This window comes from Alligator mississippiensis, chromosome 8 (assembly GCF_030867095.1).
Source record: "Alligator mississippiensis isolate rAllMis1 chromosome 8, rAllMis1, whole genome shotgun sequence".
Taxonomy (NCBI): Eukaryota; Metazoa; Chordata; order Crocodylia; family Alligatoridae; genus Alligator; species Alligator mississippiensis.
In genome coordinates, this window is record NC_081831.1 from 30753715 (window position 1) to 30774224 (window position 20510).

Genomic DNA, 20510 nt, shown 5'->3' on the forward strand with positions numbered 1-20510 from the left:
CTCCCTAAATTGAAATGGTAGGTTTTTAATTGGTGTTTTTTTTGTGTTGTTTAAAAACCCAGTTTCAATTTAAGGACTTTGATGACATCACGTGGCCCCACAGTACATCAAGCCCCCCTGTCAGTTCACCCGCTTCTCACTCCCCCTGGCTCCACCAGAAAATAAACAGCGGAGGGCCCTGCTGCTTTTTCTTCCCCAGAGCCTACCTGCCTCTCCCAAGACAGGATGGGTGGGGGGAGTTGGTGGGCCAAGTAGTTCCTGAGCTGTGGGGGCCCCGGGTCCTTCCCTCTGTTGGCTACAAATGTCCAACTCGGGATCCTTAAAATTCTAGTTTATTAGGCGGATTGAAACACTGTAATCATAAATCTTGGGGCTCATCCACACACACACACACACACACACACACACACACAGAGTAGCAGGCTACAGAGTCAGTTATACCTATCCTACAAGCGCTGGAGTCTGCCGTTGACGCTTCTTTCAGCATGGTGTTATCTTCCAGAAGGGGGTCGCCAGCTGGTCCTTCTGGCTGGACAGGTGTGGTCGAGTTGGAGATCAAGAGGGTGCCACTGAGGGTCACTTTTCACTGCCTTTTATCTGTCCTTGGCAGACTTTGGTGACTCCCCAGTTTTCAGGTTTGCCCAATCCAGGGGTCATGGACCCTTGTGGGACTTCCCCCCCACCCCTTGGTGGCTACCAGATGACATATGTCAGCCCCAGGGGTCGTCCGCATGTACACGAAGGTTTGGGAGTCCATTGATGAATTTTGAATAGGGCTCTGGGAGCCGTTGATCTGGAGATACTCAGTCCAAAAGTTGGTCCCCGGCATTGATTAACTCAGGCCAGGGCTTCTATCCCTTGATCAGTGACGTTTAGAGATTTCCTGGTTGTTACATTGTCTTCTATTGAGTTCTTCCATTGGCTGATCTGCAGCTTCCCAGGTGTTAATTGCTGCCTGCTGCTACAGTGTTACACATTCAGTCACTGATTCACTCCAGGGGCCAGCCTGATACAGGGAAGGGCAGTTTGATTCCTGCCCTTGTTAACATTGTTACAATGTATAACTTACTTATGAAACTAAACACATTTAGTTGAAAGTTGAAAGGTGAGGAGTATAAAATATAAGCTACAAATGCCACGGCACACAAATAGATAAAAATACCAAACTACAAGGGGAGATGCAAAATGCACACATACAAATTTTAAAACACAATTCCTTATCTTAAAGTGAAAGAGAGAGGAAGGAAGAAAAGGTAGAAAAAGAGAAACATATCCAGAGGGGAGAGCAAATGCAGGCAAGAGGAAAAGGGGGCTTTCTGCTACACCTTCATGGTGGTGGCACCCCCCAGGCAACACCTGCCCTCTAGCACCCAGCCCAGGCAGTCGTAGGGGGGCACCACCAACGCGAAGGGAAGCACTGGGTCCCGTGCACCTCGGGCTGTGCGACCCAGCAGCAACTTGTGCAGGCAGGTTCCCCGGGGGGGGGGGGGGGGAAGCTGAGGAACCTGATCTTTTTTTTTTTTCTCCCCTCTTGGTGCCTGATTGCCTGCCTGAGCTGCGCAGGGCCTGGTGCTTCTCTCCACAGCTGCAGCACCCCCCGGGACCACCCAGGTGGGCTGCTAGCGGACAGGTGCGGAGGGAAGCATGGCCCTGTGCAGCTCAGGCAGACAGGCAGGCTCTGGGAGAAAATTAAAAAAAGATTAGTCTCCTCGCTTCCATTTTTTTTCCTCAGTGGAGCCTGCCTGCATGAGCTGCCATCAGGTCCCACAGCCCCCAAGCCAAGCGGCATCTGGTGCTTCCCACCTGGGAAGGGCTGGGGTCCCCTGCAACTCAGGGACTGCTTGGCCTGCCAGCAGCTGGTCCCCCCAGCCGTGGGAGAGACAGGTAGGCTGCAGCACCCCATGCACAGTCCCTGCTATCTGCCCGCTGCCTGGGACTGCCGAGGAACAAGCTGGCTTGCCCCTGGGGCAGAGCGGCAAGGCAGCAGGAGGGCAGCTGGGTGTGCTGGTGGCAGGAGAAGGTGATAGGGACAGTGCATGGGGCTCTGGAAGCCCGCCAGGCCCGAGCTTCCCCAAGCACATCAACTTACAGACACCTGTGCACCATCACGCTTTGTTATGCAGCAAACTAAAATACCTCGGCTGGGTTTTACCTTGCTATGTAGTAAAGTCATTTAAAGCAAAATACGCCACCGAACATGTACATCATCACAAAATTAAAGTGGAATACACTGCCAAACATGTAAATAGCAATGCTGTTGAAGCAGTGCAAAAGAGAAATTAAGATGCTTTTAAGGCAAATTTTGTTGCGTATACAAGCACCCAAGGACTACAGCAGCCACAACTGGCCCCTTTATACTTTAGGGCAGTGGTCCACAACCTTTGACTCTTGAACAACTCTGAACAAGTAACGTGCAATGGGCAACATCTAAGGTTGCTCTCCCCTTCAATCTCAGTTTTAATTTTTTAATTTTCTGCAGCCATGAGCAACACAAGCCACTTCAGGGGGAAGGTTTGAGAAGTATAGTGAAGTGATAAGTCTTCAGCTATTCAAAGTTTTCTAACTTTCTCAACCTCTTTCGATCTATGACGCACATATTTACTTATTCTTATTGACTGAATGGACAGACTAAGTGTCCGTGCTAGTTCTCTTAGATCTCCAAGTAGCCTTTGATGTTACTGCTCATGAGCTTATGTTGTTCATCCTAAAGGAGAGGATCAGATTTGAGCACTTTCTGTTCTCTTTACAAGAATTTCTAACAGGTACTATTAAACATTGTTTATCCATACTTAGTCAGTCACTACTCCTGTTCACAGTGGTACTACAGATGGCAAAACAAGGGCTGTCATGTTATTACTATATATAAAGACAAATTGAAACCCAGATATTTCCCCAGCATCTGACTGAGAGGGAGAGGCTTGTGAATGAACTAGTTAAGATCATTCCATTAATGCTGGTGAACTGACAGAAAGGCTATACAACTTGATGGAGCTGGTTTCTGCTCCCTCTACCAAAGCAACCTGTTCACACCTAACAGTCACTGTCTGGGGATACTTGAGAGCTGACTGTTTCTTGCTTCCCAAGCACCAGAAGCACCTTTTCTCACTTGTAAAGCACTAGCTTCCAAAACCTATCCAAGATGGAAAATGTCTCTAGTCCCAGCGTGCCTTATGGGAGATTAAGTATATTTAGTCTCTATAAGCCAGAAACTGTCTGATGTGAAAAGAGAAAGGAAATTTGGCAGATTAGTTTTTAAAGTTCCCCCTCAGATAGCAGGTGGGGTGTAGGGTAGCCTGCAAAATACCCCAGGCAGCTAGAGTTGCCTTGTCCCTGATGCTGTCTGGCAGCAGCTACCTGGAACAGCTTGCAAGCTATCCTGTTCCTCTTGCCACCAGGCAGCAAGAGAGGCAAAACAGCTGAAGTGGTGATAAGGCCTGATAGGGTGGCAAAACCCCCTCCAGTCATCCCCCTCTACCCTCACATGCTTTGCACCTGGTCCTGGGCTGCCCACCCCTTAAACTTCTTGGTGCACAAGCAGCCTGGAACCAGGAAATGCCAGATTCTTTGCCCAAGCATCACCTGGCTACTGTATAGCAGCCCTGTCTCCATTGCCCCTGGGTGGCAATGGGGACAGGACAGCCTGCAAGCTGTGCGTGCTGCAGCTGCTTTTGTGATGGCAAGAGCTGATAGGGTGTAGAAACCCCTTCCCCTCATTAGTCTTTGTTGCCACTGGCCAGGATTCCCTTCATCCTTACCCAAGTGAGGCTGTCCCCAGGTATCCCATGGGGCAGGGAAGCAGCAAGCAGAGCTTTCTGCCACTCCACAAAAACCAAGGCTGTTCTTGGGCATCCTGTAGGGCAAGGGCCAGGGGTGGAAGCGGGCACATGGGCAGAACTCTGATCAGGGCCCGACCCCACAAGGATTGGGTCTGTAGATCCCATGACCAGGACACTGGTTCTTGCCAGTGTTCTAGCTGTAGGAGTAGGGCTTCTCACCTGGCCATCAGACCATGGGTGCAACCTAATAGCCTGAGCAGTACTGTGGGGCCCTTGGTCTGTGGCCAGAACACTGGGCTGTGTCAGGGGCAGAGCTAGCAGAGCTGTAACACTGGCTGTGCCACCCTGATGGACCCTGACCATCACCCAGCCCCTCTTTCTGGTCCTGCCAACCAGATGGTCAGTGGTGCCAGGCAAGATACAGTTTTTCAGATCTGGGCATATTTTCTACTGATTTTGCCAAAATTCCTAAGTTTTCTCCTCTGACCACTGAAAATTTCAAATTGCATTTTTAAAATTTCAAAGTGCTCAAGGTTTTCAATGCTGCAGTTCATCTCGTTCTGATCCCAATTTTCAACTAAAAACCAAAGGTTGAAAGCAAATAGATGTTAAAATATTTATTGTGTGAGTTTCTTCCCATGTAGTTAAATCACTGTTTTGCAGTGTGTTGGCCAAGATGATCGCACTTCTTTGTTCACATAAATGTACAGCCACATTACAAAAGGAACGAGAGAAAGAGAAATTGCAACCAACAGCCGAATTCCTCCAAACGGATTTCTAAAACAAAAAAAAAAAAAGCAAAAAGCAGTATTGTTATTTCAGATTTATCTAAACAAACACTCATAAATGTATGGGGTGACATAAGACTTGCTCTCAAGATTTGTCTACACTAGACAGCCTCTGCCACAATAGCTATGTCAACAGTTATGTCAGCAGAACCCCATAATGGAAATGTAATATATGCCAACAGCACAAGTTCTTCTCCTACCAGAACAAGATCACCACCCCAGCCAACAAAAACACTCTTCTAAGGCCATACTTGCAGGAATGTTTAACACTCTGCCTTCTTTCAGTAGCTGCACAGAGCTAAAAGCCTGTGCTATACATAGGAATCCAGGCAGCATTACAGGTATTGGAGGAAGGAGGGCACTGTTTTTAATCCAAAGGGCAGAAAAAAAGATAGCAGGATTCAAGAAGCCAATTTTGGAGGATATGATTTCCCCTCTCTCCCTACTTCCATAAAAAGACTCCCCAGGTTTTATTTTTTCCAGATAACCATGTAAGACCAAAAATAAAAACTGATCCAGTTTAAATAAGAAAAACACATAATGCTGCACTTCATAGGAATCAGTAAAGATACAGCAATGGCAATAACTACCAGATAGGGAAAAACCTGTATATTTAGTTTCTTTTTAAAAAAGGATATCTTTTAGCCCTTAAGAAATTGAGAGCCTGATGGCATTTTCTAATGACAGGAATAGTTATTATGAGCTTGTCCCCAGGGGTGGGAAAGTGCATTTCCCTGGGGAAAAATAGAAGTAGCACATATTTGTGCCATTGCAAGTTGTCCCCAGGCATGCTGCTGCACATGTATTTTGGCATGTGACTAATTGCCCTGGGTGGATAAAGGGAGTTGGGGCCAGCACCTGGGCTAGCCCCGACAGCCTTACCTGGAGTCCTGGGGACCTCCCAGGGCAGCAGGGGCAGTGATCTGGGCGTTCAGAGCCTGGCCAGAAGCTGAAGTGTGGCTCTGGCCAGCCAGACTGTGCTTTCTGGTGGTGTACATGCACCACCTTTTTTTTCTGCTGTGTTTTTTTTAAATGCTTATGGATTAACATACCTAACTCTTCCAAGTTAAATAGTAAAGTAAACTGAGACAGTGATTCTCAACCAGGGTGCCACGGGGACCTTTGAAGGGTACTGTTAGCCATGAGGAAGTAAGCTGATAAATTAAGCAGATAAGCCAGGCTCCAGCTTGTTCCTGTCTGGATGATCCCCCCACCCCTGCTACCCAGCTCCTGTTTAAGGAGGTAAGCTCTGTAATATATAAAATAGTTTTTGAAATTGGTGTCACTCAAGTCACAAAAATTATGGAGGGGTGCCTCAAGTCCAAAAAGGTTGAGAACTGCTGCTTTCAGCACTTGCAAAAAGCTTGTTTTTGTGTCTGGCATGGAGTATTGCGCAGGATGCTCATTCTTGGGTCTTCGCTCTTTAGCTCAGTGCTGATGGAACACCCTTGGCTCTTAAAGCTTTCTAATCCTTGAGGCAACAGTAGTAATCAAAGCAATTGTCATGCCCTCTGGGATTCAAACCCCAGGTCTTCTACTCCCATAGGAAGAGACCAAATGCCAGCCCCATCCCAGCTGGCCCTCCCATGAGGCTCCCAGTGGGGAACCAGGAGACCTGGGGGAAACAATAAGAACCATGGGCCCTTGATGTGAGGTCTATCAAATAGGTTATCTGCAAAGCTTCGGTAGCAGATTCGATTTGGAGATTTGGTCCAATTTGATGGCTGAATCTCTGAATCTGAATCAAATTGGGAGACCCATTAAACTCTTCTAATCGAATCAGAAGCCTCTGAATCAGTTCAGAGAAATTTGGAGAGATTCAGCCATAGACTGTACAGGCAGGCACTAGACAGTGCCAGTGGGAGCAGCTAGGGGAGCAGCTGGACGAGCCCTGGCTTGAGCCAGCAGCCCCAGGAGAAGCCATGGCTCCCCCCGGCTGCACCCCACTGGGGCAAGGCAGGCAGCACTGGCAGCCCCAGGAGAAACTGCGGGACGGCGGGGGTGGTGATCAGGGAGCTGGGGGATTGAACCAGGAACTGGGGAATCAACCAGGAACTGGGGGGGAATGAACAGGGGCTTCCCCCCAGTTCCCAGTTCGATCCCCCAGCTCCCAATAGTTCCCCCCAGCCCCTGCAGCTGCTGCCAGCTCAAGTTGCAGCTTGTCTGGATGAGGTAGGCAGTGCTGGCAGCCCCGGGAGAAGCCACAGGGGCTGGGGGGGATGATCAGGAAGTTAGGGGAATGATCAAGAGCTAAGGGAATGATCGGGAAGCTGAGGGATTGAACTGGGAGCTGGGGGGAAGCCCCTGTTCGTTCCCCCAGCCCCCAATCATTCCCCCAGCTCCTTGATCATTCTCCCTAGCCCCTGCGGCTTCTCTTGGGGCTGTCAGCTCAAGCCAGGACTTGTCCAGCTGCCCCCTCAGCTGCTCCCGCCGGCACTGCCTGCCTGTATAGTTTATGGCCGAATAAGATTCAGTGCTGAATATCTTTGGATTCGGCCAAATTGAATCGGGACAGCGATTCAAATCACCAAGTCGAATTGCTGTCCCTACAAATCGCCGAATCCGAAGTGAATACTTTCTGCTTCACACAGGCCTACTATCAAACTCTCCCACTTGCTTTGAGGCTGTGTTCTAGCAAGAGCTTTTTCAGATGTTGCTGCCTTGCATCTCATGCCCACCTGAGCCCTTTATGTCCTTGATCAACTGCTAACCTAACCATAAGCTTGTCTCAGCTCATGGCCTGACACCTTGTCAGTTGCATAGATCTTGATTGCAAGATTATAATTTATTAAACACCTATTTTAAACTATTTCTACAGATAAACTGGTGGCCAGAACAGGGAGCATTTAACCATAATTCAATAGCCCTATAGTATTTCCCATACAAAGGGCTTAGAAAGACATACTTTGCTGAACTGCGACAGAGACTCATCCATACTACAATAATCACCAGACCAGATAACTCCCTAGAGGGAAAAAAAAAGTTACTACAGTATTTGTGTAGAAAAATAATTAACTGCAAAAGGCACTAGGTGTGCAAGTTCTCTTTCAGAGGAGTTCAGTTATCTTTGACCAGGATCTGAGCTTAAAAATTTTTAAGGAAATTTCCCTTCCCTGCACCCAGCAACCTTTAGAAGATGCAAAATTTTTACTTCTACTTTGTATTCTACTCAATGTTTTATAGTAAGCATCAGATGTTAATTTAATCGTGCAATGGGATCTGAGGAATACTATCCTGGATCCCAACAATCACACATCCCACTGTGCCAGATGTTCACCAGCTCCCTATGCCTGATGTTTAGAGCCATGCCATGTAGCCCAAGGCCTGTAGACTGTGGACATATAAGCTACATCATGCAACCAAGGGCCAAGCTGCATGCCACCTGTTCAAATTAAAATGTGACATAAACCAGCCATGTGGCAAGTGGGGTGCTGGCTGCCAGTGAGCAGGGGCTGGCAGAACTCAGTCCCTGGCTGCTGCTGGCACAGAGCAGTCTGCCCAGCCTGGTTGTTGTTGCTGCCGCTACCACAGCAGTGGCACAGGGGCCCTGTTACAGCCATAGCCCAGGGATGCTGCTATTGCTGCACCACCATGAACTCCCCAGAGCTGCCATTCTGGCACCTTCTCAAAGTGAGTGCCCAGGACTAGTGCTCCACTTGCCCACAGGTGTCTCCCATTTATACAGGAGTCTGAGATATCACTGCTTTTACTCTATACACAAGCAAGCACCTCAGTTATACAAACAATTGAAGGAATATTTGTTTCTTTGCCTAGTAAGAGGTTTCCACCTTCTTCCCCTAGTTCAGCAGGAGTGACTCCAAGGGCTTAGCAGAATTCAAGTCCAGACAGACAGGGATATGGTAACATTCAAATACAAGAAACTTGTGAAACTTTCCCAATTTCTAATTTTAAAGTTCTGGAAACAGAATACAAGGGGCTTTAAGATGCATAGTGCCTGTGTTATAGGTTTTCAAAGCCAAAATGAATCCTACTCATTGCTGTGGGCTAACCTTGTAGAAAGAACAATGGGTCCAGCCAGTCAGGGGACCTCTCAGTCCCTTCAGTCAACTTTTCACCAACAAATTCTGGACTTGCAATACCATAGTACTGTTCTTCATTGGCCTGACTCCACTTAGTGTTTGGGGTAGTCTCTCACTGCAGCAACCAAATAAGTAAGGCTCTGACTAACTGGCAGTGCTGCAGGACAAACCTACCCCATACAATGGGGTACAAATGTGTACAAAGCAGATTTGTTACTCACCTGCCTTCCTCTTCATGCAAGATATTAGCTTGTGTGTAAGCAAACAAAGAGCACCCCAAGGCAATGGTCCCCATGACACAAGCAACTGAGTGCAGATCAGACAGAGTCCTCCAAACAACATTATCTGGGAAGAAGAATAGACTGCACGACTAACTGTGTAGGAGCATACCAAACAAAACGCACCCCCTGTATTTCTGGGACCGTAAGGCAGCGGAGTCAAAGAAAGATGGACCCTTACAATAAAGTGTGTGCTCAATATGGGAGCAGATGTAGGGGTTTTTTGTTCCAGTCCTAAACAGAACTTGTTCCTTTATGGAGTCAAATTTTCGGATAATGAAGGAAAGCAGGCTCGGAAGAACTGCTGAAAAATTCACACCATGGGCAGACAGGAATTCAACTCCACAGCTATGAAGTTGTTTTTCTCCCTAGGAAATACACATATACCCCACTATTCAATAACTTCAGAAAAGACCAATTAAAATGACAGGTTGAAGCCTCATCAAAGCAAGGAACATAATTTTCTCACGTCCCATGTCTTCAGGCTCTTGTCATCAAGGAAAGTAGAAAAATCACAAAAGATTAGAAGGGGCACATACATTACATGTTCTTTCCCAAGAGCTGTGGGAGGTAAAGGTGAGCAAACGATGCAAGTGGTTCCTTGAATGACCCCAGGAATAAAAAGTCAACAAATGGAAAACCTTAACATTTCTTCAGGGCAGTGAATACTTGGAAGACTCCAGAAAGGAGCATTATAGACTAGCAAAATAGATTATCTATGTGATTTTTAACTTCGTAATAGGTCTCAAAAGTGAACTAACAATTCGCCGAATCTGCTAAACTGGCTATAGCCCTATGGAGGCAGAATCTGGGCCTTCCACAGCTGTGTCAACTACTTAATAGTACAGGAGTTGGCAACCTACTGCCCTCAGGCTGGATCCAGCCCACAAAGAGGTCTGACTTAGCTCAGGGCACACAACTGCCTGTACCCTCAGCAGCACCTTCCTCCACAGCCCTCCCTGCTGCTCTGTCCTGCCTGGACTCACTTTCACTGCAGAGGGCTGGATATCTGTTGTGAGCATAAGGACAGGCAACTTGAGCTCTCTGGGGCAGACCTGCAGCCTACAGCAGGCAATCAGCCTCTCCCTCCATCCCCCCAAACAAAAAAGATTGCCAATCCATGTCCTAGTGAATTTATTAAAGATAAAAATATCTAGGGAAACCAAATGTCTTTGAAACATAGTAGTTTGCTGCAAATAACTTTTAGACTATCTAAATCAAAGGACTGTGGGAAAGCTATTTCTTTTCCCAATGTGTATGCTGTTTGCTTTTCTGTTTATCACAGCTTGGACAAGGATAATAGGCTTCTCAGCTTCACTTTCAGGTTCTCAGAACCATCCAAATGTTGCAATGCTAAAGCTGTAAACAGCATAGGAGAGCTGTGTGTTTGTGTGATGTACCCATACATAACTCAGTAACTGTAGTAACTGAGCAGTAACTGTTGTGATTCTGTTTTCTATACACTAAACCTTCACATTTCTGAAGCAAACAGCATTTGGGAAAACAGAGCTGATGCAGCTTGCTGCAGATGAGAAACAATGTGCACGGTCTTCAAGAATTTAATTTTTTGGAATTTTAATTATTTTTTGTTAATCTAAAATAAGATTTATTCAGATAAAATATAGACTATGTCTACAAAAAAATACTTTAAATGAATCAAAGACACATTTCTAATACTTGTAAATGGTATAAATCTTACTGATACTTTCTGTACCAAATTTAGCCTGACATACATACAGCTGTATCAGCCCAAACCAGCGGATAACTTTGCCTAATCAACACAACTTTAAAAATCCCACCATGGCATATTGTAACTGATAAAGAATATATTGCTGTATATGTACCTTGTGCAGTATTCAGAATGCCTGACATTTAACAAAAACTTTGTATCTTCAAAACTAGGTACAAACAATCCTCACAGCCCCCCTTCAAAGGACCATTCCAATTTTACAAATTGGAAAAGAGAGAGTTCAGATGTACTAGTGCCAGTGGCAGAGCCAAGTTTAGAGCACAGACATTCCTGTCTGTCTCCCTCTCATGTTCAGGCCATTCTCTGCATACCAGAACTAAAATATTAGGGTATACATTCAATAACAAAAATGTTTCCATGTTTTAAATTTTATGCACAACCCCATGGGCTACATCCATTCCTGAGTTGTCTACCTGCAAACAGCAAGGTAGTTATCATCATTCAGGGGAATGGGAACTTTTGGTACCTGGAGCCAAGGACAGTTGAGCACATTTCCCTGATCGGCCCTGAATTTTCATTTCACTATGAAAGAGAAAGGAAGCTAATTTTCTGGATGAGAAAAGCAAGTTTATTCAGAACACCAACATCATACCTGTAATTGATGGGCTATAGCCCACAAGCAGTGTGAGGGCAGCTGGTACAGAATAGACCACCTGTTAATGAGACAAAAATATCTTGTCACAAAAGACAGGTAGGTGCACGAAGCATCAATACCCCATCCAAATAACTGACACCATGCAGAAAAGCAGGTGATCTGGAGCAGGTGTTGGCAACCTACAGCTCACAGGGCAGATCCAGTCCATGTAGAGATTAGATGCGTCGACAACAGGGTGGATCAGCAGCATGCGGTGGCAAGGGTAACTTTTCCTCTCTGTACCATGCACCTCTGCTGTGTGCATATGATCACTTCTGCAGTACCCCACCCTCCCTGCTTTGTTCCTAGGGTCATTCTCTCACCACTTTACTACAGCCTCCAGTTATCATTCTGATTGAATCTGGCACTCCCTGTTGCCTTCAACAACAGGAATCGGCAACACTTGGTGGTGTAGATAAGCTGAGCTGCTGTAGGGCATGGGGGAGAACAGGAGTAGCACTTGGCATAGTGCACGGAGGGCTGTGGAGCTTGGAGGTGAGGGGAAAAGGCAAGCAGCATCCCACTGTTCTTATAGGTTGCTGACCCCTGATCTGGAATGATTATAATAGAGATGGAGGTAAACAGGACAGGAGGCGTGTGCCCAAGGAAAAGAAAAAGAAGTGATAATTATTGCTTACTTCAGAGCAAATTGATAGACGACAGGGATAAATATTAAAGTGGAAAGAAAAACCATGAAAGTTGCATGTGGACAATCAAACCTGAGCAATTTTTGTACCCCTCCCCTGTAACTGTTAATAGGGAAAATTATATTCCCCAGAGGTGAAATTTTAAAAGGGGGACTATTTTTTCACTGATACTGGATGTAAGCCTCATTTGAAACAGAAAGCAAATATTACTTATTCTAAGCAGAATTTCAGAACCCATTCCAGGTAGCTTGAGATCACACACACATTAATAACCAGGGCATCAAGGCTTTAGCTGACCCCAACAGAAAGAGCCATTATTAATCTCTGAGAAAGGGGACTGTGAAAGGAAATAGGACAGAAACTTAACTCCAGCATAGCTGCTACATAGGCACCAGCTACATGTAACAGAAGAGAATTTAGGATCATCTCCAAAAAAGCATTCCAGATTCCCCAACCATTGGCATGTGTTTGTAGTCATACTCACTATCCACAGTCCAGCGTCAGGGTCATTTACCTGGAATAACAAAAAGGACAGAGCAGCAGCTTAGACAAACTCTTTACAAGCTCACCCATGAGGTGCTACTTTTAGTTACATACTTATGTTAGTGCTTCCAATTGGGGCAAAACTAAAAAGCACTTTATTGAAGGGAGCCTTCCTAAATCACGCTGCACTTAACTTTGGGGAGGAAAGGAAAGATGGGCTGACTAAAGCCTGTATGGGGATTGTCACTGTCATTTGGATGCATCAGATACAGAAAGTACAGAGATCAAAATTTTATTATGCAATGAGCACACTGTTCCCTTGATAAGGCCAACTGGATTAAGGGTAATGCTGGTAAAGAACAGCATGAAGCAACTTTCAGAGTCAATTTGAGCCACCTGGGAAATAGATTCAGTCAAGATAAACTGTCCTTTTGAATGTATAAACTGCAAGTCAGGACAATTTCTGCCATGGACCTACTATTTGACAATGGAAGGTCATTGCTTGTTTCTGTGTCAGTTGGTCCCTCTGTAAAACCCACCAATTCTTCAACAAGTTTGAATTTTCTATTATTCTATTCTTTTTTGACCAAGCATTTGTTAATTTTGTTGTGGAAATTCTCATACTTTCTCAGGTCTTTGCCATTAAGGAGCAACAGTCAACACAAACTCCACCTTGATCACATTCACTCATGCAACATCTGCAATTGGGCAACTTTCAAACTATACATATATATACCGTCTGCTTACAGATGTTAACACTCCCCCTGAAAACGTGCTTTACTTTAAACTCAGGGCACCCCCAAGTCAAGCCCAGTGCATGCCCAGAAGAGGCATTGCGTTAGTTGGACCCAGTTCACCCAGCATCTGTATAGATCAGGTGCTTCAGCGGGGCTTTTTCGGCTCTTATCTAATAGCTGATTGAATCAACTTTAGATAAAAGCACCAAAAAACCCTGCTGAACCACACGATCCATACAGACACTGTGGAGCCAGGTTGAACTAACGCACTGTCTCTTTTGGTAAAGCACTTTTTTTCTTCACATCTGTCATAGAGTTATTCCCTTTTCTAACAGGGAACCTCTGATTCCTGTTACTGAGAGAGAACAAAGGGATGCAAACTGTGCTCAGGCAGTCTTAGCCTTTTTGGCTTCTGCCCCTTTTCTCTGGCTGGCCCCTTGCTGTCCAGCCCATCATGCTGGGCTAGGATCCTGGGTCCCAGCCCTGTCAATCCTGGCTTTTGGAGTTTCTGCCCCTTGCCTCCCACTCTGAGTCCCTGGCCCGAGTTCACCCCTCACAGGCTATCGGTCTCTGACCCTTGCTTTGACTCTCACAGGTGTCTCTGTCAATTCAGTATCTTGGGATCTTCACTCCTTGCCCCTCGCTCATGGTTCCTGGCCTCCAGTCTTTGTCCTGCAAAGGCTTTGGGCCTTTGAGCCCAGCCAGTGCCTAGAGCCTGACCCCTGGTATAGCATAGTAATAGGCACTTCTCCTTTTAAAGGGCTGTGACTGCTTATCCTGCTATGGCGTGCCCTCCTCTTGACTGCCTGAGTGCAGTTTGCCTCCCTTTGCTCTCTCTCAGGAACAGGTACAGTAGGTTCCCTGTTACACCCTTATCAATATAATCTAATTTAAATGCACAAAGTAAAGCCTAGGGAACTGGCCAGATTCAATAACTACTTCTGAACTCAAACACTGAACAGACCACTTCCCTGACTTAGCTGTTGCAGCCCTTCCATACACCTATGCCAATCTTGACTCTGAGGGATCACACTAGTTAGCAGGAGGCACTGGATTCCACTCCTGCTTTTATTTCCAACCTCCATTCACTGGATCTATGGCATATTAAGGGTATGCCATACTTTCACTGACTGAACACTAAAAAAAACAGTTCTGAATGCTACACAGGAGATGAGAGAGCAGAGCTGTGCACGGCACTTACGGGGATAAGGGAAACAGTTTGCATGGGGGAGGGGAGGGGGACAGGAAAGAGCTATGCTTGGTCAAAACTCTAAAGAGTTATGCAGTGACTGCAGTTCCTCTCCAACATGCTCCTCTTCTCAGAGGGAGGCTAGAGAGAAAGATTAGAAAGAACGAACCTTGACAGGATAGTTCAAGAAGCCCAAGCCCCTAGAGAAGAAACCAAGCCTAGGCACCAAGATCAGGACTAAGCAACACAGCATCCTACTTCCTTGCTCTGCAGAATGCAATTCTCCTGCTCAGGTATACTGTACTGCTACCCAGCGCATCCACACGTGGTGGATAATGGAATGACCTTCAGGGAAGGTTAACTGAAATAAGCAGGGGTAATTATGTTGTGGACCAAGCAGCAGCAGCACCACCACCAGGATGTGGTGAGAACAACAGATAGCAATGGTCTCCCTCCCGAAATGTCACATATATCCTTGGATGGTGCTGTAACATGGCAGGTACAGGTAGGTCCTCACTATAAAAGCCTGCCCAGCCACCAGCCATGGGTCTACAAGTCTTCAACAGCACAGCAGGCAGAAGATGATGTTAGAATCTCAGTGGCTACAAAGGTGGACAAAGGTTGCTGCAAAACAAGATCCCCAGTTGTCTTGATCTCCTTGCCATTGGATCACAGTCCCATTCTGTCAAGAGCCATGTGGAAGTTGATATGCAGCAGCTTCTCCACGATAAAAGAAGTCACGCCCAGGTATTTTCCATGAAAACAAATTTTCCAGCACATCCGAGCCCTTTGGTGACCAGCTAATGATGATGGGAGTAGGATTCTAAGGTCTGGAAACTCCTAGTCATGAACTGGCATGAACGCGGCAAATACAAGAAAGTCGTCTAGCACTTGGATGAGACAGGAGTATGATTTGGCAGCTGTAACTGACTGAACAGCCCTCTTCAGGGTCCACTCTATTCACCCGACATAGGGAGGGGGCTAGAAAAGGTGCCGTAAAAATAACCTAATGCAGTATTCTGTATTTCTTCCTGACCAGATAATTGCATCCAGTGGGATCACCTTTACTGAAGTTGAAAATACCAGCAAAGATGCATTATCATGTTCGGGACCTGGAACATCAGGACCTTCATGGACAACCCTAATAGTGAACATCAAAAAAGCTGCACTGCAGTCATGGCCTCAAAACTCAGACAACATAACACTGATGCAGCTGCACTAACAAGACCCAGCAAGTGGAAGATGGGCAGCTCAAAGAACTTGGAGGTGGCTATACTTTCTTCTGGAAGGGTAAACTGGAAGGAGAACACTGGCTTCACGGACTTGGTTTTGTCATCAAGAATGAACTCATAAGCTAACTCAATGAGTTTCCTATTAGAATTAATGAGCACCTTATGACTGTCCGTAGTAAACTAGCAGGGAGCCAATATGCACATAGGCCCTGATTCTTGACAACGTTGATGAAAACAAGGAGGAATTCTGCATCAACCATGACCAAGTCCTTTCTGATGTTCTGGAGGGAAACAAACTTATTCTTCTTGGTGATTTCAACGCCAGAGTCTGAAGGAAGTTTAACCTCTGGAATGGAACCATCAGCAAGAAAGGAATAGGAAAGGTCAACTCTAATGGCATCCTCTTGACCAAATGTGAGGAATATGGACTCACCATCCGGGGAATCTCGTTTTCTCTGTTTAAAAATCCCATATTTTCTGATTGTAACAAAAAACCCACAAAATTCTCTGCTTAAAAACCCCAAATCCACATTTTTCCATGATTAAAATTGAACACCACTATATATATATTAGTTGAACACAATGTTTTACTGATATATTTACAATTTTAAAACAATTTGGAAGCCTACCAGTGCCACAATCATTATAATAAAAATAAATTCTAAATACCTATATATTTTGGTATTTGATTTTGGGGGGTTTTTTATCATAGAAAATCAGAGCTCCCCCTACCACCTTTGCTCACCAGGACATGGATCCAGCTGTAGCTGTCCCCGCTCTGAGCATCCCTGATATGCTGGTGCCCTGCCCCTGCCTATGCCATTGCCCCTCACTTCCAAGCCATAGCCCCTCCAGCCAATGCCTCTCACTCCCAACCTGTAGCACCCTGAACCTGCTGGTGTCCCTCACTCCTGACCTGCACCCCGCCCTAGCCCTGCCGGTGCCCCTCACTCCCAACCCACAGCCTCTGCCCCCTCAGCCTTGATGATTGCCTTTCACACCCAACCTGCAGACCCCATCCCTGCCAGTGCCCTTCATTCCTGACCTGAAGTCCCCTGCCTCCCCCAGCCCTGCTGGAGGGGCCCCCCCCAACTACCAGGGCTACAAGGCAATGTTTGCTGTACTGATCATCAACTCATCCACCCAGTTACATCACTCAGACTGGCTCCCAAATGATGGCAGAAGCAATGCCAACGGAAGATCAACTTTGAAGGACTCAAGGACCCAAATAAGCGAGACCTCCTCCACCCAGTGCCTCAACGAAAAACTGGGTAATTCCAATCAACAAAGGGAGAACGTCAGCAGTGTGTGGGGTGCCTTTCAGGCCACCATCATCGGTGCCTATGAAGAGATACTTGGATTCTCTACCAAAAACACTAAGACTGGTTTGATGAGAATAACCAGGAGACGAGCTCACAACATAGCTTCATGACCTTATCTTAAGTGTTTGGAATGATGAGGAAATCCCAGATGACATGATTGTGACAAGCTTCAAGAAAGCCCGACTGTAGAAATTACAGAGGGATCGCCTGACTGTCCACCACAGGAAAGATTACTGTGAGAACCCTCTTGAACCATCTCCTCCCACTTATTGAAGAGCTGCTCCCAGAATCTCAGTGTGGGTTTAGGGAATCAAGTGGCACAAGTCACGTGATCTTCAAAGCTCGCAAGCTGCAGGAGAAATGCTGGGAACAACATAAGCCTTTCTACATGGCCTTCTTTGACCCCATGAAAGCCTTAAATTGTGTCAGCTGAGAAGTGTCGTGGAGCACCCTTCTGAAGCATTGATATCCACTGAAATTTGTCACCATTTTCTGCCTGCTCCATGATGGTATGTGAGCAGTTCTCAGTAATAGATCTATCACAGATCCCTTTGAGGTTAAAATGAGAGTTAAGCAAGGCTGCATCATCACTCCAACACTGTTCTAAATATTATTTGTCGTGATGTTATATTTGACCATCAACAAGCTTCCAGATGAAGTGGAACTAAACTATCAAATGGATGGTAAGCTGTTTAACCTCAGCTGACAGCCAAAACCAAAACCACCCCAATCACTGAGCTTCTGCATGCTGGTGATGCTGTAGCATGTGCTCACTCGGAAGCAGACCTTCAGGCAATCATTGACTTCTTTACTGAGGCATACAAGAAAATGGGACTGATGCTTAACATTCAGAAGACTAAAGCCCTCCACCAGCAAGCTCTTAATGAACAGTTCCCAGCTCTGGTAATCCACATCCATGGTAAGACTCTGGAGAATGCTGAGTATTTCCTGTACCTTGGACATCATTTCTGGCAGAAAGCTGACATCATTGAACAAATCCAACTTTGCCTCAAATGTGCCTTTAGACACCTGAAGAAACAGGTGTTTGAAGGCTACTCCATCAGTTCTGAAACCAAGCTCACGCTTTATGAAGCAGTTGTGATTCCCCAACTTGTCATATGGAGCTGAGACATGGACAATGTACAGGAGACATCTAAAGTTGTTGGAGAAGTACCATCAATGCTGCCTATGGAAGATCCTCCAAATCCAGTGGGAAGCTAGATGCACCTATGTGAGTGTCCTCCTGCAAGCAAACACCACAAATATTAAGGTGATAATCATCCAACATCCACTTGGTTGGGCTGGCCACGTCATTTGGATAGCCAACTCCAGATTCCTGAAGCGAATTTTATTTTCCCAGCTCATCCCAGGCATATACCCAAATGGAGGACAGAAAAAGTGCTTCAGGGATGCCCTTAAGGCCAACTTAAACAACATTGCTATTAACTTGTGGGAGACCATCACCCAGGATGGCCCCAAATGGAAGAAGAGTCTGCTGCACAGATCTCAGTACTGTGAAACCTCGTGACAACAATAAATCTCTGGAAATCTTCAAGAGGAGACTAGACAGTCACCTCGCTGGGGTCACCTGACCCGCTGTCTTTCCTGCCTGGTGCAGGGGGCCGGACCCAACCATCTTCCAAAGTCCCTTCCGGCCTTACAATCTACGAGACACCAGGAGATGAAAAAGTGGGAGCCGCAGAAGTGGCCTGTTGGCGACCAAATCAAGAAACCAGTGCCACCCACCCCACTGGAGATACATGTGGGAGCTGCAACAGAGCATGCCAATCCCCACCAGGCTCAGCAGCTAGCTTCAGACACACAGGCAAGACGGTCACAGAAAACAATCATCCTCCACTGCCAGGGACTGCCGAAGAGGGGACACGACCAGACACCCGAGGCAGGCTGGCGTCCCATCTGCTGGCGCAGAGCCGCCTTCTTCAGGCGTTGGCTGGTGCCCAGCAGGGAAAGCAAGGTCTCCTCCCAGCGCCCGCACTTCATCAGCCTCCTGCCCGCGGGCTGCGCTCAGCACAGGGAAGGGGCTCGCTCCCCGCCGCTGCCTCAGCGCCAGCGCGTTTGCAGCCGGGGTCGTGGCCCTGCCCGCGCCCGGCGCCACCCAGCCCCGCCCCGCGCTCCCCGCCCCGGCCCGGCCCGGCCCCAACCTGCACGGCGGCCGCCAGCCCGAAGAAGGCGGCCATGAGCAGGTTGCAGAGTCTCCAGAGCCCGCCCCAGCCCCGGGCGGCAGGAGGCTGCGGGCAGACGGCAGCCATGGCGCCGAGGCGGCTCCTCCCTCTCTCCCGCCCTCCCTGCGGCCGGGCCGGGCCGGGGCACTGGTGCCGCTGGGCGGGCCGAGGGGCGGCCTTGCGCGCCCAGCGGGGGCTGTGGGGCGCAGCGCTCGGCTGCTGCCCGCGGCACAGGGAGGTTGGCCCAAGGGCCCGTCCCCGGCACCGCAGCAGCGACGGCCGCCGGCCCGCGCCGCCAGCCCGAGGAGCGCGTCCCCTGCTCCTCTGCCCTGGGCAAGCTCCTCGAGGCGGCGCCTGCGCGCGCCTCGCCTCTAGAGAGAAAGTGGCATCAGCCTTCTGGAGACCTAAGAGCCGTGAAGTCAGGACATATTTGCCCGGTCTAATATAGACGTGTTGGTGGGTTTTTTAGACCCAGGGGACAGGGAAGAGGGGGAATTATTTCCTGCTGTGACATCATCTGTCCCAGAAATCAAAAGCCCCCGTGCAGATAACACCTGAACTTGGCAAAGTTTTAACTGTTTTCAACAGACAGCCATAGCAGAAAGTAAAATGCACCCCCACTTCTAGTCCTTACTATAATGCTTCAATGGACTGTTACTACTGGAGGACATGCTTTAAAAGAATTAAAAGACAGGAGAGAAAAATGGCAGCACTGAAGAGAATGAATTTAGTGAAACAAGCTCGCAGGCGTGTCTCTAAAGCTTTCCGGTAGTAGAACAGCAGAGGGATGAGGGTTGGAGGGGCAGGCATTGTAGCAGGAAAGAGGAGAGAAGGAATTCAGAGTGGAGGACAGGAAATCAACTGAGTAGGAGTGGCGAGCTGTCGGAGGGAAGTGGAAGTGAGTGAGAATCATAGAAAATAGGGCTGGAAAGGACGTCAGGAAGTCATCGAGTCTGGCAAGGGCCAACCTTTTGGCAGGTGTGCCAGAAATTAGCGCCACACCTTCCCCTAGTGCTACTCTGATGCCTCTCCCCTGCCTGCTCCGCTGCTCTGCTTTCTGCTTCTTGCATAGTGGCTAGTGCGTAGTGATGGTGCTAATGCATAAAAACCGTATTTGCGTTTTGGAGGAAAATATATTATTTTTCAAATGTTTTCAAAAGAAAAAACAAACTTTACACTTCATTATATCCACTTCTTAAATGCAATTTCCCCCAAAATTTTACTATAGGTCATTTTTAGTTGAAAAGCCCCCAAATATTGGGCAATATGTAATGCAGATTAAGCCTGTTAGGCTTTCCCATTGATCCTTTCCACTCAGATCCCCCTCTAAGTTTCCATCCTCTTGGAGCTTTCAGGCTACTCTTCTCCCTTAAGTCTCTCTCATGCCACCAGGCCCAAAGGAATGTTTATTGTATAAGTTTGCGTAGCCTGTTGTACACCTTACATCACAC

At 47.2% G+C, this 20510-nt stretch overlaps 1 protein-coding gene across 3 annotated transcripts; it reads right to left on the reverse strand.

Annotated features, from left to right (window-relative positions):
* Positions 1–4378: 4378 nt before the first annotated feature.
* TMEM220 (transmembrane protein 220) lies at positions 4379–19318 on the reverse strand. 3 transcript variants are annotated; one of them, XM_006277767.4, is made up of 6 exons: positions 19039–19306; positions 12398–12427; positions 11225–11285; positions 8826–8949; positions 7470–7529; positions 4379–4553 (listed from the first exon to the last, which is right to left on the reverse strand). In XM_006277767.4, exons 1-6 carry the CDS (start codon positions 19144–19146, stop codon positions 4421–4423), a joined length of 516 nt encoding a protein of 171 aa, XP_006277829.1. In that variant the 5' UTR covers positions 19147–19306; the 3' UTR covers positions 4379–4420. The 3 variants fall into 3 exon arrangements, with proteins under 3 accessions (XP_006277829.1, XP_014453734.1, XP_019337401.1); XM_014598248.2 differs by lacking the exon at positions 19039–19306 and adding an exon at positions 17831–18044; XM_019481856.2 differs by lacking the exon at positions 7470–7529 and having other exon boundaries at positions 19039–19318.
* Between the last annotated feature and the right edge of the window lie 1192 nt (positions 19319–20510).